General features: G+C 38.2%; 1 protein-coding gene across 1 annotated transcript in view; it reads right to left on the bottom strand.

The window, feature by feature from the left end:
* Nucleotides 1–21,188, bottom strand: part of phldb3 (pleckstrin homology-like domain, family B, member 3) — a 56,494-nt gene that overhangs the window by 34,879 nt on the left and 427 nt on the right. The window contains exons 2-6 of the mRNA XM_041793981.1: nt 21,126–21,183; nt 3,898–4,046; nt 3,614–3,724; nt 1,498–1,635; nt 1,005–1,133 (exon numbers count right to left, since the gene is read on the bottom strand). Of these exons, the coding sequence (XP_041649915.1) occupies nt 1,005–1,133; nt 1,498–1,635; nt 3,614–3,724; nt 3,898–4,044 (525 nt within the window). The 5' untranslated portion in view covers nt 4,045–4,046; nt 21,126–21,183. The remainder of the gene's footprint in view (nt 1–1,004; nt 1,134–1,497; nt 1,636–3,613; nt 3,725–3,897; nt 4,047–21,125; nt 21,184–21,188) is intronic.

The raw sequence follows: 21,188 nt of genomic DNA, 5'->3' as shown, positions 1-21,188 counted from the left end.
TACCCTTAACAGCTACACTCTTTGACAGGAAAAACTATATCTATAAGAACCTGATACTAACTCTATATGTCACACTGTCATCTAATAAATCACACATTATGTATATGTTCAATTTTTCATCTATTGCAGCACACAAAGTCCATAGTTAGATTGTCTCTTTTCAAATTACCAGCTGATATTTCGTATTTTCAAACATCGTTATGGACAGTTGGTTATATTTCCAAATGAACAATAAGCTTGATCCCTCTAAAAGTAGAGGACTTGTTATTTAAGTGCTTGTTTTGACTGCTACCTGAATCACTGCAAATCTAATAGATAGAGCATTGAGATAGAATTACCTTGATAGATTGCTTATCAAGAAATCTTGGCAGCTCATCAGTCAGACTGTAGCTGCATTGATCGGTTTCATTTACCAGATTTAGGATATCTGGTACTACTTTATATATTTACTTCCCTTCACACAGACAGAGAAAAACTGAAGAAAAAATTATCAGAGTGATGCATTTGAATAGTAGCAGTGAAAACGTGATCAGATGGATCAGCTTGCATTCGATACACAGATTTGGAACATGTTTTTCTACTGTTTAACAGAAATATATCAATCAAAATATCAATGGGATACTGCCTATCCGCTGAAAATTTCATTTGGGTGTCTTCAACCAAAATTACAGCTCGTTTGTGTGAAAGGATGCTAACTTTGACAGGTTTGTGATTTCTATATCTATGTTAAAGCTTAAGTTCAGATGTGTGAAAGCAATATGAAAATGTTCATGGTCAGATTGTGGTGGCCAGTGTGATTCTTAGATATCAGACCAAACAGCAATCTCTGGTGTTAAGAAATGAAGCAAATGCAGGAGTGCAAACACATGCAATTCCTTGAGTGTCCACGAGAGGTATTTTGTCCTCTCTCCTCCTGAATATTTAAAAAGGCCTTATCATCAATATATCCGATTCTTATCTTAATTCTTCGTTCTGAAGATGTTTTGTTCAGTTCAGTCGCTCACCTGCTGCAGTTGCAGAGTCAGCTGTTCCCTCTGGCTCTCTGGCTGACTGGGGATCAGTTTCTCCTTCTCCTCACACCTCCTCTTCAGCTCCTCCACCCTGCTCCTCTCCTCCTCCAGCCTCTCTCGCTCCTGTGGTCAGTCATAGAAAAAAAAAAAATCAAAATCATCAGTCATCATCTGACTCCTTAAAGCAGAACAAAAACAAATTCTGATCAGACAGAAAGAACAGACTGGCAAATCAATTTCACATCCATGTTTTTCTTGTTTGTACTGAAAAAGTCCAATACTTCAATTCAACTCTTGTCAAGCTTGGGAAATAACTCTTCAATGACCGCATCTAGTGTTTATGGAATATAACGGAGAACATTTTAATGTCATTTTCCTCCAGACACTGTAACCATATCAACACTACATCAGCACTTTAAGACTTAACTGCCTATAAAACCTATTTCTAAAGAAAATGAAACTTTTTATATATTTCCTGTCATGTTACCTTCGGCCTGCCCTTCTGTCTGAGCTCCTCTCTTTGTCTAGCCTCCTGCTGTAGACTCTGCAGCTTCTGTGTGTGTTTGAGCAGCTGGTTCTTCTCCGTCTGCAGTTCGCCCTGCAGCAGAGCGATCTCCAACTGCAGCTGAAAGGACAGCAGACATAACCAAAGTGAATCATACTGACCAGAGGTTGAGAAAGTCACAGATATGCATTCCTCTGCAGTGACTGTGATTGTGTTTAGAAAAAGGCCCGGAGGTTAAAATGTGCAGATGTCAGCAGGGAAGGTTTGCAGATTATAATTATTTTATAAATCCATCATTTAACATCATTTAACAAAATGACAAAAACATGAAAAGAAAGCCTCTCAGAGCACAAAATAAGCTCTAGGGTTTTCTTTTTGGTCAAACCAGCAGATTGGATGTTAACAATATTCCATTTACCCATTATCTACACTGCTTGTCTCATTTGGTTGTAAATTCAGGCAGTTATGAACATTTCCGCCAAAACTTTAAACTGATATATCAGCTGTAAACATCAGCCGTATGAATGATTATGTTTGTGAGTTTTACGTAGGACAAACAGACCAGCAGCATAAATTTTCTTTGTTCATTCTTAAACTTAAATTGTGTTTTAAGCTAAAATATCTTCGCATCGCATATCGGATATTGTCAAAATCCTGCATGCCTACAAATAACCGACTTTGACCAGGCTAGAACCAACAAATGTTTGCAATTTCTACTTCTAAAAACACAGAAAAATACAGAAATTGATTTCATCGTACAAAAAAAATTAAACCTGCTTTGTTTTACTAATTCAGTGGAAAACAGGAGGAAATTAATGAAAACATGATCGATCTAAACAAAAATCTGACAGATATCTGTCTCTACAGATTTGCTCGTAATTTTTTTTTTATTTCTGTTTTAAATACATTAAAATCTAGTCAGTCATCAATAAAACAACACCAGTGCCTTCATAAAGCACAACAACTGCTGTTGGGCTGACATGCTCGAATAGTGGCTGGTTACTTTCTCTACAAGCACCACAGAGCAGTGGTCCCAAACTTTTCAATTTTGCTGCATGGACCTTTTTCATGAAAGACAACATTTTCATGGACCAGCCATCAATGTGCGAGGGATACATACGCCAAAATAAAACAACACAAGCAACATAAAAACAAAGTGCAGAAAAAACTACAACCAACAATAATGCAAAATCAGTGGGCGTGTGAGAATCAACTGTCACACTAAACCCCTATTTTAAGTGGGACTCCTGGTAGAGTCTTTCAAATGCAGTTTTGCCTTTCGTGGCAATCATACGCTCTACTTTTGTCTCCTCATTGAGCCTTTTCCCCTTTTCAAAGAAGCTCTCCAACTACGATGGATGATGGCTGAAATTACGAAGGGGAATCTGGACAAAAATCTTTCAGACTCTGATAGAAAATAAGTTGTTTATTCTTTCTGTGTACTGGTACAGGTCCGGTTGTTTAGGACTGCTGCCACAGAGGCCATCATGGCACAAACATCTGGGAAAGCTCTTTAGTGAATGTCTCCAGCCCACAGCCATCAGCCACCACTCACTCACAGAGCCTCTCCTGTGTGCACCTCTTCACCGAGGAACACTTTCATCCCTAGCCCCATTGCACCTCCAGCCAGTACTCAAGACGACCTTCATAATTATTCTGACTTGCAGAATCGCACATTTGCACACTAATTAGTTTGTCCCTTAAAACCGATCACTGCTCAGTTTCTCGTATTCCTTAGGTTAGGAGTTTAGGTGTTATCCTCATTTTTTTCTTTTTTTCTAGACTTGAATGTAAAAGGATTAAATTAAACATCTTTAGAAGCATGCACTCTGCTTGCTGTGCATGTATATGCACTCTGGCAAGTGCTTGGTCAGGTCCACTTCCTGAATAATGTGGTTTTAATCACCTTGTGGTGATACTGTATATCATGGGAAAGTTTGGGCAAAGTTTAACGGTATCAAAGTTCTGCTGTTTTGTGAAGGCCACACCTTTTTGTGCTAAATCTAACCAAATCATTTGTCTTTGCTAGGATGTACTGAGTCAGTTTAATGTTAAATTTGTTGTCCATCACTGGACAACAATCATCCCACATGCTCACCTCGATCTTCAGTTCCTCCTTGTGCTGGTCAATCTCTGTGATTCGCCGCTGGATCATTGAGGGTGATTGCAGGATCCTTAAGGAGCCTCCTTCCAGCTTTTTAGCACAAGACTGGCATAAAGAAAGAAAAGACAAAGTCATCACATCAAAGCTTAAATCAATTAACAGTTAAATCTAGGCACGTGTAATACTCGACTTAATTGCTAGCTGCTTTTTCTTTCTTCTGCCATGCAGGAGCTACAAAGATAAGTTCAAGTCATGCATCTCTAACAGCTTCATCTCACCCGCTCACTCTCCGTGCTGCTACTCTCTGTGTCTGACTCCGCCCCCGAGGAGGCGGGGCTCTGACCGCCGGCCACTCTGGTGATCCACGGCGGCCGCAGTCCCTGCTGCCACTGACTCCTGGTGCTCTCCATGTTGTGCTGGGGCATTTCTAAAAGGAAAAAAGGACGTTAATGAGAGCTACAGAGCAGGAGGAGGCGGTGGAGGGGTCTTTCTGGCTTTGAAGAATATTGTGGTAATCTAATCTGCTGCACGGTTGCAGGCGTGTCAGCTGACAGCTCACAAAGGGGATATCACAGCTGAGTAGTACTGCATAAGCACTTTAAAAAACACTGAAAATCCCCCCTCGGGTTTCAGGAACCAGTGTGTGAAGGAGAAAACACATAGGAGTGAAAAAGGAAGTAATAGTGAAAGAGAGAGAGGAGGTTTCAGGATGTGGGCGATGGTCTGTGGCTGCGTTTCAGGGTCTCTTTCACAGTGAAGGACTCTGGTGATTGTGCAACGATAAATAGTCTTTTCTTTTTGGAGGTCTTTGATGTGTCCGACGGCGAGAGAGTTTATGAATGGAGCTGGAACAATCAATGAAAACTACAAGGAGAGATCACCCACAAAAATGCTGGAGCACATCAGAAAAGACTTTGAAGCTCTTTTAAGTTGTACTTTTTTTGTCACATTTGCTTGAGCAAATATTACAGAGTGTTTACATTGTTTTACATCAAAGTGTTCCCATCATTAGGGAATTTTTCAACCTATATACCTTCATTCTTGCCTCTTTGTTCTTTTTTAGCCTTTATCCTGTCACAATATGGTTTCTCTTTACGCTGCACACCAAAAGCAATTTGTGGGAAAATACTTTTGAATTCCTGTTGTCAAACCTTTTCCCACCATATTCCCTGGCCTTCTGTGCCCTCCCTCTCCTCTTGAATCCAGACCTTATTAGGCTGCAGTGGATGAAGGCAGACTGGGAGCACAGAGATAAATATACAGCCAAGAAATGAGTGAGGGCTTCCAAACAACGACTGGCACACTGACATGGAGAGAGAGAGATCAGACAGGGTGAGAGAAGGACAGAGAGAGTGGAGAGAAAAAAGCAGGAAATGTGGTTTCAGGAGGGTAAACATCAGTGTCTTGTTTCTGAGGATAAACTGAAGTCAGAACATAAGCTTTAAACCCGTGTCCATAAAAATAGCTTCCAATAACGCTCTCAGAGGTAAACTAAACATTTCTCATCATAGAGATAGTTGTGTAGGGGTAATTTTATGCTTACTGGTCTATATCATAACCAGCTTTGGTGTTGTGCAACAAGGCATATCATTGCTGTTGCATGGGTCATAACAGAGAAGCAAATCCACCATTCTGCATGAATGCGCTAATGCACAGTTCGATCATTGACCATGCTCATATTTTTGGTTTATGGCGAGCTGAATGAGTACATTTGCAGCTCATGAATGAGAATGTCAGCATAGCTCACAGTGAAGACAGTGAACGACTGTTTATATTTTGACATTACCAAGCAGACTGAGTCAAAGTTGGATGTGTGGCCCCAAAATATTTAGTTTGCTCCCAGAAAATCTCAGTTTGAAGAGCCATGTAGCCCTAGCAGTTCACCCAACCCCTCCATTCCTACGTGTGTTAATTTCACTGTCTAAAACTATGACTAAAAAATTTCATCGACAGCCTTTTTCCATGAGAAGAACTCGACTGAGACTAACCAAATAAGATCTTTGATGACTAAAACTAAATAAAAGTAAGAATAATTTCCATCAGCATGACTAAAACTACACTAAAAATGTAATTCGGTTTTTGTTGGACATTCAGAGTCCATGATATTTCTCCACTGTGGGAAAATCTGTCCAAATACATCTATAGCTATGCTGCCTCTCAGCTGTAGAAAGAAGGGATCCCAGGTTTGGCATGGTGCATACACTACCATGATTTAGTACCAGATTCAGGCTAGAGAATGAATGCTTGGACTAAAACTTTAGACTTAAATGTGAGGACTTTTTATGGACTAAAACAAGACTAAAATTTTTATGAGTTTCGTCGACTAAAGCTTGACTTAGGGCTGGGCAATTAATCCCAAATTAGATTAAATCGCAATATATCCAGCTTCTATTTTCAAATCACAGAAGGTGCAATATTTCTTTAACCTGAAATTTGTGTCAAAATACCAGTTTAAAACTTTTTTTGCAGCAAAGACACTATGCATTACATATCATGTGGCATTTTTTTCGAAAAGTGTACAATAAAAAAACTTTTTTCTTCATTTTTGTATGTTTTTCTTGTTAAATATTGTAATTTTATTAAAAAATATCTTATCCTTTAATAAAGCAGTTGATATCCAATCTGCAAAATGAGTCAAAATCATCTCAACTAGATAGTTAGATCAGCCATAATCACTGACAGGATGAGATTGTGGAAACAAGTGGAAATGAGTGCTTAGAAAGAGCGTAAGGAGTTCAGACAACCAGAGGGAACTAGGAGTAGAGCCGCTGCTCCACATTAAAACGAGCTGGTTGAAGTGGATCAGGTATCTGATCAGGACGCTTCCTGGGCGCTTTCTTTTGGAAGTCTTCTGGGCACGTCCAACTTGAAGACCTCAGGGCAGACACAGAAATAGCTGGAGGATCACATACAGGGATGATCATCTCTCATATTATTCTCATTTTAATGAAGAAAAATAAATACATGAGCAAGAAAAGTAGGATTTTTGTTTAAAAATAAAAATAAAAAAGCCACTTGAATGTTTAAATAATTTGCAAAGCTTAACAAAAGAAAAATGATTGTATCAAACTGGTATTTTGACACTTCCAGGAATATTGCACTGTCTGTGATTTGAAAATTGCAGGATGCAATATTGCGATATAAAGTAATTTGTGATTAATTGTCCAGCCCTACCGACACATAAATTTTGCAAATTTGATATCCGAACATGACTGTTAACTGGCTAACAAGCGCCTCCTGTTGTATATTACTTGTTTTTTATGGAAATGAGATTGTTTTCTGAAGACCCGTGTAATGAACGTTTGTACAGTCACCACAAACAGCTTATGAAATAAAGGGTGATTTATATGTCTAATTTATTGATATGCATTAATTATAATTTAATTATGAACCCAGCTCTTCAACCTCTTCTGTATAGAATCAGCCCTTATAAAATTGTGTTTTGTTGTAATTCCTGAAAAAGCAATTATTGATAAAATTTACTCTATGTGCACGGAGCAAAAAAATGCAAAAAAAAAAAAAAACAGAATTTGTCACAACTCAACCGTTTATTTAAAATTGATGCACAGATGAAAATCACTGTCATCTGGCCAAAACCCTGTATCTCCATTTTTCATGGTTTTAATGTTTTTCATAAATCAGCCCCTCTACATCTGTCAGTGAGTTTGAACAAGTTTTAAAGCAATCAAAACTTTTAAAAAGATGCTGACTATGACCTTTCATTGTTAAATTCTTTGAAAAGTTATCATTTTCTTTCCCCCTGAAAAATGGTGGTAGGAAGTTTTTGGCCCTACGCCAACAAAAAGCTCTGTCCCGTACCCCTGCTGAGCATATAAACTCTCTTCGACTGACTCTGTGTGTTATAGTGAGTCAGCTGTTTCTGGTTATTGCTTATCTGCGGTTGATGATTAGCGCTGCAGAGTCCTGAAGCCTTCTGGGATCAGACTGGGAGCTGCAGAGTTATGTCTTGTGTTACCTCTGAGTTTTTATTACATAATACACTCACACATAAACACATGCCTAACTGTGTCTCTGTTCTGTTATCTTTCTCTCCAGAGAAATCTTTCCCCTCCCTACAATCAAGCCTAATTATTTTGGGCACAAAACTCTGTTTTGTTCTTTGCTCCATCTCTCAGCCTGACCTTTGGCTTCTTTTTTCTCTTTTTCTCTACCAGCTGATTTTGAAATTTACAGTCACTGCTCTTCTGTCTCACTCGTTCTTGTTTTGTTAGTGTATTGTGTTTGTTTAACCTTTTGTTAGCTGCATTAGACAAACCCTTGTGTTAACATGAAAGTATGGACTTTCCTCCTGAATACCTCTCTCTCTCTCTGCTCTGGGCTGTTGATAGTGTATCTGAGTGGACTTTAGCTTGAGGTCAGACTGCAAGTTTGCCCTTATGTTTGTTTTATGAGTTATATGAGTCACTGTAAGCTCTCTCTGCGTGTTTTCTCTGATCATTGACTGCTCTTACTGGAAAGCAGAGGGTCACAGAGGAAGTTATTAAAAGTGGGGCAAGTGATCATTAAAGTGATAAACGATGTGGGCAAAAGTATGTGGACACTCTCCTTTTCACAGGATTTTTACTTATTCATGGGAATTGTGTTTATTCAAACAAAACAGCATTTTGAGTGCGACATATCCCTACATATCAGATTCCTCCCGTAGATATTAAATGGGTATGAGGTTTTGGCCTCTGTGCTGACCAATTTACTTCGTCGATCTATCAATTGATTTTCTTTAGCTTATCTGGGGCTGGGCTGCAGTGGCAGCAGGCTAAGCAAGTCAACCCAGAAATCCCTCTCCCAACATCTTCCAACTCCTTCTTGGGGATCCGGAGGCATTGCCACACCAGACAGGATATATTTAACTAGAAAAGCACTCAGAGAGCGCAGCCATCAGCCTTATCTCCCAATAGTGAAGAATCCTTTAAAACCATTCCTGGATCCAGACGGTGATCTGGATCACTCCCAAATTCTAATTCGCCGATTAATCCCTCCCTGGTGGAGTGGTGACACGGTGAGGCAAAGCATTGGCTTCGCTACGTGTGGACCGTCATGGCGGAAGCACCCATGGTCTCACCGGACCACTGAAAGTCATGGCAGAGGGTGAATATTCCTCTGTTCCTCCCAGCATTGTGAGTATTCTCGTTACAATTCGCTGTCTTTCTCTCTGTTTGCTCCGACTCGTCGCCTCAACTGGGCGTGCGTCTTTCAAACTCAATAAACTCCAAAACTTTGAATAGAAACACACCAAAAAATGCTGCTGGTATTGAAGTTACTCATGTCTGCCATCTCCTGGTGTAAAGTTGTAACAGCACAGACCACTGCCATTAGCCCTATCTCCCAATTGTAAAGGATCCTTTAAAAAAATTCCTGGATCCAGACGGTGATCTTAATCACTCCCAAAATCTAATCAGCTCTTCCTTATGCCATTTCTGACATTTCCTGAAAATTTCATCAAAATCCATCCATGACTTTTTGAGCTATCGTGCTAACAAACGAACAAACCCACCCGTTCACATAACCTCCTTGGTGGAGGTAATTAGGGATGCAAGATATTATCGGCCTGAAATCAGTATCGGCAGATTTTAGCTTACAAAGTCAAATATCGTATCAGCAGATATCAAAATTTTGCCGATATTTCCAGCCAATATTTTGGCTGTGAAGATCAGCATACATGTATATCAACTGTAGATTTTTGCCAGATACACTAATAAATACATGGAGTTTTAGGCCAGACCAATGGACCTGTGTCAGTTAAGGACTTTTTTCTTTATTTATCCTCTTTCTTTAAACATTAAAGAGTGATTTAAGGACTAAATTGCATTTCTTTGTTCATTCTTGAACCTTAAAGTGTGTTCAAAGGACTGAAGTTTTAGGTCTGAGAAACATATTTAAATATTGGTGAAAGCCAAAATGAATCTGTAAATACTGACATACTGGCAAAAATCCAATATCTTGCATCCCCTTTAATATAGCAATTGATATCAAAATTGGCTATACGAGCCAAAATTGCATTAAGATATCTTTAAATTTTTTTTTTTTTTTTAACCCTAGTTAAACTTATTTAATATTGTGCTTGTTATAATATTGAATGATTTCTTGCTTATGCTTGCCAAACAACACAAAACGAGGAACCTAAATAATCACATATTAAATCTCAATCACAATATTGAGGGAAAAAATTGCAATTAGATTATTTCCACAAATTGTTCAGCCCTATGTGTCGGTTCAACTAATCATCTTTTTTTAAGAAACACAGCCCTGATATCCCAGCCAAATGCTCGCTCGAATAATAATGAAGCCCTTCACCACTAGTAGCCACTGTTAGAAATGCTCAATTATGGCAAAGATGACGATCAGGATTATTTAAAGTTACACTGACGTCACAATCATTGAACACAATTATTCACTGATTTTACAACAGCTACATCAAATGCATTTATTGAACTTTAACATTTAGACCACTCTGAAAACAAACATGAAAATAAATCATCAAAAATATAAATATTAATATGAAAATTGATTGTTATGAAAAAAAAGAATAATGCTTGTTGCAAAAAAAACACAAAAACACTAAAACTTTTACTTGTTGGAAGCCAAAATTGTAACTTGACATTGATAATTAATAAATTGCCCAGCACTAGCTACTGTAGCTTCAAATAATGGCCAGAGCTTCTCTTTGTCAACTGTAAACATGAGAAGCTAATTGTTTAGCATCTCGTAGGAACAGTGCAGTCAAGCAGTTTTTTACCTAAAAAAATGGAAATTAAGTTGTATGTAGGCTGTTGAGGGTTAAACTGAAACTCATAAAGTGATGAGCAACCACATTAAGCCCGACATTAATCTGCAAAAAGAAAAAAAAGACAGCAAAGCTAGTTGCTAACTTTAGCCATACTCTGCTTGGCTCAACAGCCTCACACACCCACTGACACATAGACCATGTAATTTGGCTGTTTTTTGAGCTTTTTCTCCTATGTAGACTAGTCAGTTAAATGTAGTTTAAAAGCATAGGAAGAGAAAAAGCCATCCTTCATAAACAAACACAGATATTTAGTCAGAGAGGGAGGCAGAGGATGAGATCTTCAATAAACAAATATGACTCCTGATGTCTAACAGGTTGTTAAGTGCGCATAAACAGCATGTACAAATTACAACCATCTACGTGAAGTTTAGCAGAGACCTGCAGACAGATCTGTAGAGCCAGCTCATGGTTTGCTAGTTCAGTCAGAATAACAAACAACACTACCAATAGCTGCTTCATCTCCGTCTCTCTGAATGGAAGCCGAGTCTGTATGCTGACTCATGATTCACATAATAATACTCAGGTGGACCTCAGCCAGAAAATCTTATTAGCTGCCCTTTTCAACAGCTGTCTGTGATTCAAGAGGCACGGTAAGGTTTTGTAAGATGATATCTGTTCTCTCTGGTATATCATCAACAGTTTAGCTTTGGAAAAGTCAATGTGCATTTTAAATGTCAACATCTACTGAGCATAATAGAGAGAATAAATAAAAAATGATTTGTCAAATCTGTTCTCATGATTAAAAATCAACATTTTTGCAATTTCTAATGCAGTTAAGAAACTGTCCCCACAGACTGAAAATCAATGTACACATTGACACAACTATGCCATAGCCCTAAATCATGGGAACATAATCACAAATAGTTTTTTATTTCTTTTTTTTTTTTTAAGAAGATATCATGTGCTAAAGAGTGAACCCAGACTGAACAGGTGTTGTGCTTGGATTATGTTCAGGTAAGTTCTCCATGTTAGGGGAAACAAAAGTGGGCTTTTAAAAAAATAAAAAAACTTATGAAGGACTGTAAAGGGGTATTGTTAATCCCGGCACTTGTGTGAATTTTAAAACAAATTCATGTATTCTGAGTTTTCATCTTAATTTACATCATCTACATAGGGCTGGAAAATAAATAGATTAAATCCATAATCAAGATTTTGAAAATTGAAATCGAGAATTCCTATAAAACTTTGCTGCAGTAATACCAAAAGTAAAAGCCACAGTAAGAAGCTTTAATTTTATGTTCATTCTGGCAACCCTGTAAACAAAATTAGACATTTTTTCTTACATATCACTCGTGTAACCACAGTGTTCAAATACAAATAATGAAACGATCACTGTTCCTCTGATGGTCTTGCTTACTTGCATAGATCATGGAGAGACATTAGCAAATCTTTCAGTCTGTTTTTCAAGCGGATAAAAACTTTCAAAGCCTGAGTGTTAATGGATATAACCCTCCATATTGCACTTTTAAAGATAAGTTTACAGCTACCTCTTTGACCTTTAAAGGAACATTCAGTTCAATTTTGTTACATATTGTTAAGAAAAATAAAAGAAACCTTTCTGAGTAGTTTCTTTTTCAAAACAAAACAAATAAATAAAATCGTAAATCGAGTTCGGAGTGAAAAAAATCAGATATTCAATTTTTTAACCATATCGCCCTGCCCTACATCAACACCACTATTTTCTTAAACAATAATGCCAGAGTGCCAGTGAGACAGCAACAAATGTGAACATAATAGGCCCTGGGTGTAAACATATTTAGAAATTATCTAATACGTCCCTGAAACTAGAGCTGCATGCACGCCAGCTTCCAAACTGTGAATGAAATCCGCAGTAGCTCTGTGAAATGACCTTATCCCCGTTCTGACCCCTAGTTGGTGGCTGACAAAAAGAAAAGTGTGGCTAGGCATTGTGTACACAAAACCATAAAGTCAACACGGACAACAGCCATATTCCACCGGCAACACGCAGGACAAAAGAGCTGTGACAGTGGCATTCAGTGTGTGGGTGTGAATGCTGATTACAGCCTGTCAGAATGCTTTCAATGCAGTGTACTATATGGAAAACATGTCACAGGAAAAGCATGTGAGCTTAAATGCCCTGTAAAGAGGGGGCAATGTACAATGACGGATTAATCCACAGAGGCCCGACTTAGAGGTCAGGTCACTTGTGGTTCTCTCAAATCCATGACAAAGCAAACGATTGAATGTATATTTCTGACTTCTTTGTAGATGTCAGGAGCAGAGTGTTGTAGTATAAGATCGATCTTTGTGACACAGATGCATCAAAATCAGGACAGTTTTTGTTGTGGTTAAGTACAAAAAAGGATCATACAGGCATTTAGACAGGACCATCAATAAAAACTAAAAATCAACACTTCAGGAGCAATGTTTGGCTTTGGGCCTATAGCTGTATCTGTGGTTTATGTTATAGATCACTGATTATTTAATTCATGTATGGAAAAAGTGCACAATTTTGACTCTGCTGCAAGGTGCATCTTTCCAACTAGCTCTCTCCTCAGTCTCAATTCAAATCAGCCAATCAGAATGAATCAGTCTAAATCCGCTCCGCCTTCCTGCCTGCAACATTTCCATGATGATCACATTGATACATCACTAGATAGAACCTGGGTTAGTAGTATAATATTTTAAATGTCATTTTTCTCTTGTAACATTAAGTACATTTTCCTTGCCTGTTGAAACATGAGTAATTGTTTTTTTTTTTTTTCCAAAGATTTATTTTCGGGACTTTTCATGCCTTTATTTGATAGAGGAAGGACAGTGGATAGGCTCAGAAACAGGGAAGAGAGTGGGGAAGGACATGCGGTACAGGGCCTCAGGCTAAATTCGAACCCGGGCCGCCTGCGTGCATGGGTAGCGCCTTAAACCACTCGACCATCTGTGCTCCCAAAACATGAGTAAGTTTTGAATGCAAAACTTAAGACTTGTGTCCGAGTATTTTTAACTTAAGTAAAGAATCAAAGCACCTGCACAGCTGGTTATTAAATACCTCAGCTTTTAAAAGGTGTACATTTATTAAAACTCGGCTTTCAAGCTCTTGTGCACGTTCATCTTTAGAAATTAGTAATGTAGCCAAGCATTTTTAAATGGTTAATGTTCTATTATGCTATAAATCTAAAATCTAAACTACTAAGACTTATTGGAGGATAATGGTTTACCATAAACACATATCAGTTCCAAATATCAGTCTCATAATCTACTTATAACTGCCACTGGTGTCAGCCGTGACAAACCAGTATCAGTCAGCCTCTAATATTTAGATCTCCTGTTGTAATCTACAACTGCAAAAAACAGGAAATTGATTTTTCTTAATGGTGAGCCAAGTGCCCCAGCTTTAACAAAGACCACTATCTGGGTCACTGTGCTCTGCAATGTAAACTTTGCAGAGGTGAAGGGTGTAAGCTCTGCAGAATGAAGCAGAATTCAGATTTCATTTAAGAAAAAAAAAGCTGAGGTTGGAGTTTGATTGGAAATGGACAATGTTAGTCAAATATCCGAACAGTAAGTACTTTATAAGTTAAAATAATGAATATTTCATGCAATTCAAAAACTTTTTTCCCTATTTTTACAGGCATCTGGTTGTAATGTGGTACTCCTACCAGACAGTGGATGTAGTTCACCTAAAAGCAGTTTGCATACCACCATTAAAAACAATCAGTTGCAGACGGTGGAGTTGCTAAGGAACTAACCTTATTTATATACGGTATCATCTTCATATTAGCAGATTTACGCTTATTGATATTACCCAACTGACATATTATCTGTATTATTAGCTGTATATTAGCTGTAGGTACAAATAAGTTTGTGGATTTTCAGGCAGGAGTGTGTGAACAACGTTTACATTATTAGGGATTGACTGATACTGTTTTTTTATGACTGATACTGATCATTAGTTCATGAAAATGATAACTGATGTTTGGAAATCGATGTGCGATGTGTGTTTAGGATTTATGATGTATAAAATGTATTTAATGAGGCAAAAGTAAAACTGCATGATCAAAAAACTGAAGGAAAATCAACAAACTGGCCCCAGCTCTATCACCATGAGAAACGGCATAAAGCAACACAGCTGAATCAGGAAGACAGGAAGTGATGTCATACGCTGTGTCAGTGGCACCCAGGTTTAAGTGGTGATTGGCTTGTACTCATGTGACATCTAGCCAATCATATGATGTTGTCTAAAATACATTTAGTGATGTAAAGAGTGAAAATAAAGCAAAGAGGGCAGGAAGGAATGGGTATGAGGAGTTTCAGGTACAGGCATTGCCTGGGATCTTCTGCAGGGAAATGTATGTCTTGCAGAGCTGGTCTCTTTAAATTGTTTAAAGTAGACTGAAGTCAGTGTTGTATGTTTAATGTTTTATGTCTGCAACTCTGTTAGTTGGGCTGCTGCCTTTCTAGCTTGGACCTGCTTCCCAAGCTACCTCCATCATCATTTGTTACACATTTGTTGACAAGATTCTCACCTATGCAGAATAACAGGAAACAAACTCTGGAGCACTTTGAAGCCCCTTGGTTTAACTATTTTCAGGACACTAGAAAGACAACAACTTTCTTTTAAAAAACTAAAAACTAACTGCATTATGATTTCTGCTGAGTAGAAGAGTAAAAAGGTCAAACATTCATCATTGCTGTCTATGTCGTATCATAATCCTATATTTAAATCAGTTAAATCTCTGGTTCTATCCACAGTTACATTAAATTGCAATGTGCTGCACAGGGGCTTACTTGTGAAACAATGGTACGACATACACCAGAGGGGCATATACTGCACAATCCAGATGATATTTTCCCCTTTAGTCCGTGTAAGTGGTATCCTCTCATCTGCTACAGGCATAAAACCAAAACCAGTTATTAAGCTTATGAAATAGTAGGACAAATAACATGTTCTTTTTATTTTCCACAATTACAGGCTGTGGCTTCAATCAAACAGACCAAATCAGCACTCTTTGAAAGTCTGTGTTCAACAGCAGGCCTGACATCATCACATTACTGTCTTATGTACACAGTGTTTCCAGAGAGTTCAAATATTTCTCCTGATTTGATGGTGAAAGCAGAGCTACTGAAGCAACTCTTTAACCACTGTCTTACTCTGACTCTGCTATACTTTGGGTCTGAAACACATAAAGTTGGTCTCTCACTACAGAAGACTGAAATCTGTGCTCTATAAGGTTGACAAAATTTGGATACTTGAAACTTTTCACTATCATGTGTCCTTAAACAATAAAATATCAGTTATTTTAATGATTGATGGTATTGTAAAGGTAAAGAAACAGACACCAAAACTGCTCTGAGAGAGTAGAAGTGGTGTTTATCAAGTCACATGCACTTGATTAAGGTGCAAAAGTTGTGTTAAAGTCTACAAATAAAGAGCAGAGGGTGTTATACTGTCTAAATTGCATAAATAAATTGCATTTGTGCAATCTAGTTAGCGTGCTTTGCAACATTAGGCAAGAAAAACAAGAAATTATACAATACATGGCAGTTGGGATCTCCATTTTTGTTGCTGTGGTATTAAAACAGATCTAAATGTTTTTTTTACTTTTACTAGTTTTGTGTCAGTGATTGTTATTCTGGAATTATAAAACTCCTAGAACTTTATTAACAAAATAGTTTGCCTTGTGCCACTAATTGGTTTGTTCTAGATTCTTTTAAAAGGTAAATATTGGCTCCACCCTCCATGTGTGCAAAAGCTACGTCAGCAATCATTTGATTAAAAACATTAAACAAATTACTTTGCTTCCTAAAAACCTTAAAAGAAAGACATACTTAAGTCTGCCCAATACTGATGTTGTCATTTGACAAATTAATATTCCCTGTGGACACCCCAGCCGTGACCTCGGGACCTGCTGCACGTGGCTCCTGCTGGCTCAGCACCAAAGATCAGGGCGCTGTCATCACAGCACAAGGTTGTGAGTCAGAAAAGCAGGTGAGAGGAGGGTGTTTTGGCTCTCACGCAGCTGTCAAAGTACGTCTGTGAGACAAAAGCGGCAAGTCCTGGATGACACCTGGGCAGCAATGAATATAAAAGGCACAAATACAGCTCAGCATTTCAAGCAAAAAGCTGTTAAAGGCATTCTGGATCATGCACATAAGCCACATAAAGCTAATCTGACTATTTAATGAAACAGACAACCTAAATCTAGACAAACAGATGTTTTTGTATCATTTCTGCACTCTCTCGTTTTGCAGAGTAATTTTCTACATTCCTGTGTAAAACTGTCTGACAAGCTGCTGTCAGTTTGAAATGCTGTGACAAAGACAGCTTTATGTGTCAGAGTGTTTTTTTTTTTTGTCGTTTCAATCAGCAGCTGTAAATGTCAGGTTCTGGCATGAGTCCCAAACAATCAAGAATCATACAGATCATACTCAAGAACTAAGCCTGGAGATTAAGACAAATTTAGGTTAGAGGAAGCAGACATACTGGTTTTGTACCAACGAAAGCAATAGGTAAGATTTGTTCAAACTGTCTGCAACATAATACATGTTTTGATAGCAATGCAGAGGGATGCTGATTTCAATACCATGGTTTGTGACAGTGAAGCCTCTTTTTTCAGTTATAAGAAACTACTTTCTCAAGAGTTAAATACAAAAATCTGTGCAGATGTTCGGTGACGCTGCTCTGGTAGTAACCTGAGCTCAACAGGATGGCACTGAAAGTTTTTAGCCGTGTAGCTTGCTGATGGATAAAACTCATGCCAAGCCTGGTCGGAAGAAGTGCAAAAAAAAACATCTCAGCCAAGAGAAGCTTTCAGTGTGGCTTTTTGCTTGGTTTCAAAAAAGAAAATGTGGCCCAGCTCTGATAAAACTGCTGCTATACTATAGCTCCATCAGAGCTGGTGGCAGCCATTGTGCATACCATCTAACAGTACAATGAAACCCCCTGCAAACTCACGCCGAAGCAGGTCAGCAAAGCAGGAAACATCTTTCCATCATGAAAGGCTTTCAGTGCTCTGCTTTGCTCTTTATTTCATAAAGAAATGGCCAGTTCTGATAATACTGCTGCTATATTGTAGCTACATCCAAGCTAAAAACTGCACGGGTAGCAGCCATTGCTATCAACATCCAGTACAACTAAACTCTGTCCGTAGCTACAGCCTTGTTCTCCTCAAATGGTGTTGACTGGTTAGGGCCGCTTTCAGACCTGGAACAATTATTTCAAATTTGAGCTTTTCAAGATGGGTCAGCCTGATGACACACATGGAATCTGGCCAGTTCATCCGGTTAATACAGTCACAGGTCACTGCAACAGCAGCAGGAGCTCAGCGGCTTGTTTAAGAGAAAAAAACAGAAAGACAAAAACATAACATATGACTGCAGGAGCTGGAAATCAAACGTCCAACCCTCTGGTTGAGAGAGACAGTTGACTGTAGCACTGTGCCACAACCCTGCAAAACACTTTTTTCTTTAAATCATTGCCAGCTTAAAAGAGCAGTTTGAAGACCTTCCCCTAGTTCAAGGAAACTGTTATCAATCTTTTATTTCAGTATTCCAGACATTGAATGGATTGATTAGATAAATGATACGTATTCACTGACTAAAGACACAGGTGAACATCATAATCTTAATCATGACTAAATTCAGTTTCTACTTTTTATCATCTGTACCTTCTGAGGGGTGGATACAGGGGGCAGCCAGGGGTGACCTTGGTCCCCCTTGAAATCTGATTGGCTGACACAGGAACCAAATACCGACTGGCTATTGGCCAAAAGAGACAAGGCTGATGTTAAAATGATCTGTCTGGGATGTGTTCCAACAGGCTGCTAAATGCTTATTTGAAGCTCAGAGTGCTATATTTATTAATTTAAATGTACCAAAATTATGTCTGTGACAACACATCTTCTGTCTGCAGAACTACATTAGGAGGTACATGTTGATGAATATATATTTCTCTACCTGTGCAACTTTTTCTGCCTTTGAAATGTATATATTTCTGCTGTAAGTAAAGCCAGATTTATACTTCTGCTTCAAATCTACACTGTAGTTCCATGTTGCCCTAAACCCTACACAGAGGTCTATGCACGTAATCGATGTCCACCTCCTCAACAATGTAACTGCTGATAAAAACAACATAGACAGTATGCCCTGTGACTGGTCTGCTAGTTGGCAGTCCCTATAGGGGAAGTCTACAGGCACAGTGCATGCTCTCTTGAGTGAGAGACATTGGTTTCAGATAGCAATACAAGTCAAATAAACTAACAATAACAGACGTGCATTTCCTCATCCATTTTCCTTCTGGTGGCTGAATAAGTGCAAAAAGTTCCCCAACCCTTGCCTCAGCTGATTTAGCAGCAGAACTTTCCATCTCCTCTCTAGTCTCCCATCTTTTCACTTTTACAAAAACTGCAGTATCATCACCTGCTGCTTGATATTTATCAGCTACAACTCCATGATAATACTCTTCTGTTTCAGTTGCCATAGTTTTTGTGTACACAAGCAGGAATTGTGTCAGCAGGACCAGGAACTGTCATAAAAATTGCACTGCTGAGTATTTTGGCAGAGTACTGCAGAGCAACTCAGAAACACCAATGTACAAGTCTGTAGTGTTCAAAACAGCCACTTCCATGTAGGACACTGCAAATGGCATAAATATGGCACAGAAGTATGAACCAGGAAAAACTCTTTACTATGTAATATACATCATCTGCTGTGACACACTGATTCTTAATTTATACAGCATGAACAATTACACAATGTGTGTCTTTTGCATTGACTGAGTGCTGTGTGTAACAGATATGTATATTTAGAAACAAATATTAAATTACAAATTAAAGTTATTAAAGATTACTTCTGGGGTTCCACAAGGATCAATGCAAGGCCCACAACTATTATTACTATGTCAAATAGCTAAAGATTTGTAAGCTGTTAAAATGTGTTTTCATACACTGACGATTCCAGTGTTTACTGCTTTCTTGCTAATTTTGGGGCTCCACAAGGATCAATGCAAAGCCCACAACTTTTTTTAAAGTGTACAATATCTAATGGTTTCTAAGCTATAAAATTTGTTTTCATATGCTGATGACTCCAATATTAACTGGTTACTTGCTTAATTTGGGGGTTCCACAAGGATTAATGCTAGGCCCACAACTCTTTTAAATGTCAAACAGCCAAGGATTTGTGGGTTGTAAATTTTTTTATATGCTGGTGACTTGAATATTACTACTTATTTGCTAAATCCATTTCAAATGGCAATCCTTAATTTAATTTATTTTTAATTTATACAAAACAAGGCAGTTTTGAGTCTGTGGTGGGTAGACACTGTTTAAACTACTGTAAAAATTACCATTACTGTAAAAAAAAAGCCTGGATTTATAGCACCACTAATGTAATCAGAATTTAAATTATCTTTTAAAATGAAACATTAAAATTATTCATGTATTATTTATTTATTTACTTACAGTGGATGCTTAAATGATGTGCACTTTAAGGTGAGCCATTTTTAATGTCATTGTACATTTGTATAATAAGGATAAAGGCCTTTCTATTTCTAAAAAATCATGGTCAAAGTAATGACAGGTGTGCGCATGCACAAACCTAATGCACCCCTGCATAAGTCAGTGACAAAGTTAGATCACCACAGACAAAAGTCTGGATTCATCCCTGTATCCTGCATGCTGGCTCAGTGTCACACACATCATGGCAAACAGGGACACTTATAAAATAGAACTGAGCCATTATTGATGTTATTAGTAACACTTGTGAGTTTCTTTCACTGGGACATGTGGAAAAACTGCTGTGAAATAGGCTGCAGAACTTTAAAAATTCATTGGATATGCATCCAAATACAGACTTAAAATGGTGTATTAAGAAACCTCAAGGTAAAGTGTAATATAAGAAAGGGCGGTTATCAGGCTTCTGTCTGGAGGTTCAACTGCACTGTCAGAGATTCCTTTGGCATGACTAAATCCCTGGGAATCATGATGCAAGTAGAAGAATGATCCATTAATGACAGCCCGGGATGCAGGGCTCAGACAGATTTGACCGAAGGGCGGGCGAAACAAGGCGTGTGTGATTGTGCATGCAAGACAGAACAACTAAAGACACAAGTCCCCAGACAGCAGACCCTCCCAACACAACCCAATCTCTCCTCACAATCCTGCCTCCACCTTCACTCCCACCCACTCTGTTTACCATGTGAGAGCTGATGGAGGGATAAAAAAACACGATATCCCAGGGTCACTGTAAACAAAAGAGGAGTTTATGTAAACTAAGGTTATTGTCATGGGACAAGTTTGGACTAAGAAACAGCAGCTTAGTTCAGAGAAAGTTTTAACAGATAAGGTATAAATAATCTTAATTATATCAGGTCTGAGTTGAGTTCAAAGGCTGGGAGGAAGCATTATGAAATATGAATCATAAACAAGGACTGTTTTACATCACAGGCGGCCAAAACTTGGTAGTTTTAAACTAAAGTGCTTTGTGTCAGGAAAGAAGCTATAAATAACCTTTTCGTCCATGCCTAAATGGATTTTTAAAAAGATGTTGAGCAGGTATGCTAAGATAACTTTTCCTAACAGTTCAAAACAAAGTGAAACTATAGCTAAAAGTTTAGCATACTTTGACATTTTGTCTCGCGTGGGGAAGTTGAATTTCCCTGATATTTACAACAGGAACTGCACGAGCAGCTTGTTTGTAGGTGGAAACCCTTTCGACTAAAACAATGTATGAAAATACAACTCTTACCTGAAAAACCTGCTCCAACCTTGACGATAGCAGCTGTAGCTCCTCTGATTATAACATACTAAA

Source organism: Cheilinus undulatus, linkage group 8, assembly GCF_018320785.1.
Source record: "Cheilinus undulatus linkage group 8, ASM1832078v1, whole genome shotgun sequence".
NCBI classification, from domain to species: domain Eukaryota; kingdom Metazoa; phylum Chordata; class Actinopteri; order Labriformes; family Labridae; genus Cheilinus; species Cheilinus undulatus.
The sequence above is the reverse complement of the archived record's forward strand: the minus strand, read 5'-3'. Positions and strand labels throughout refer to the sequence as shown.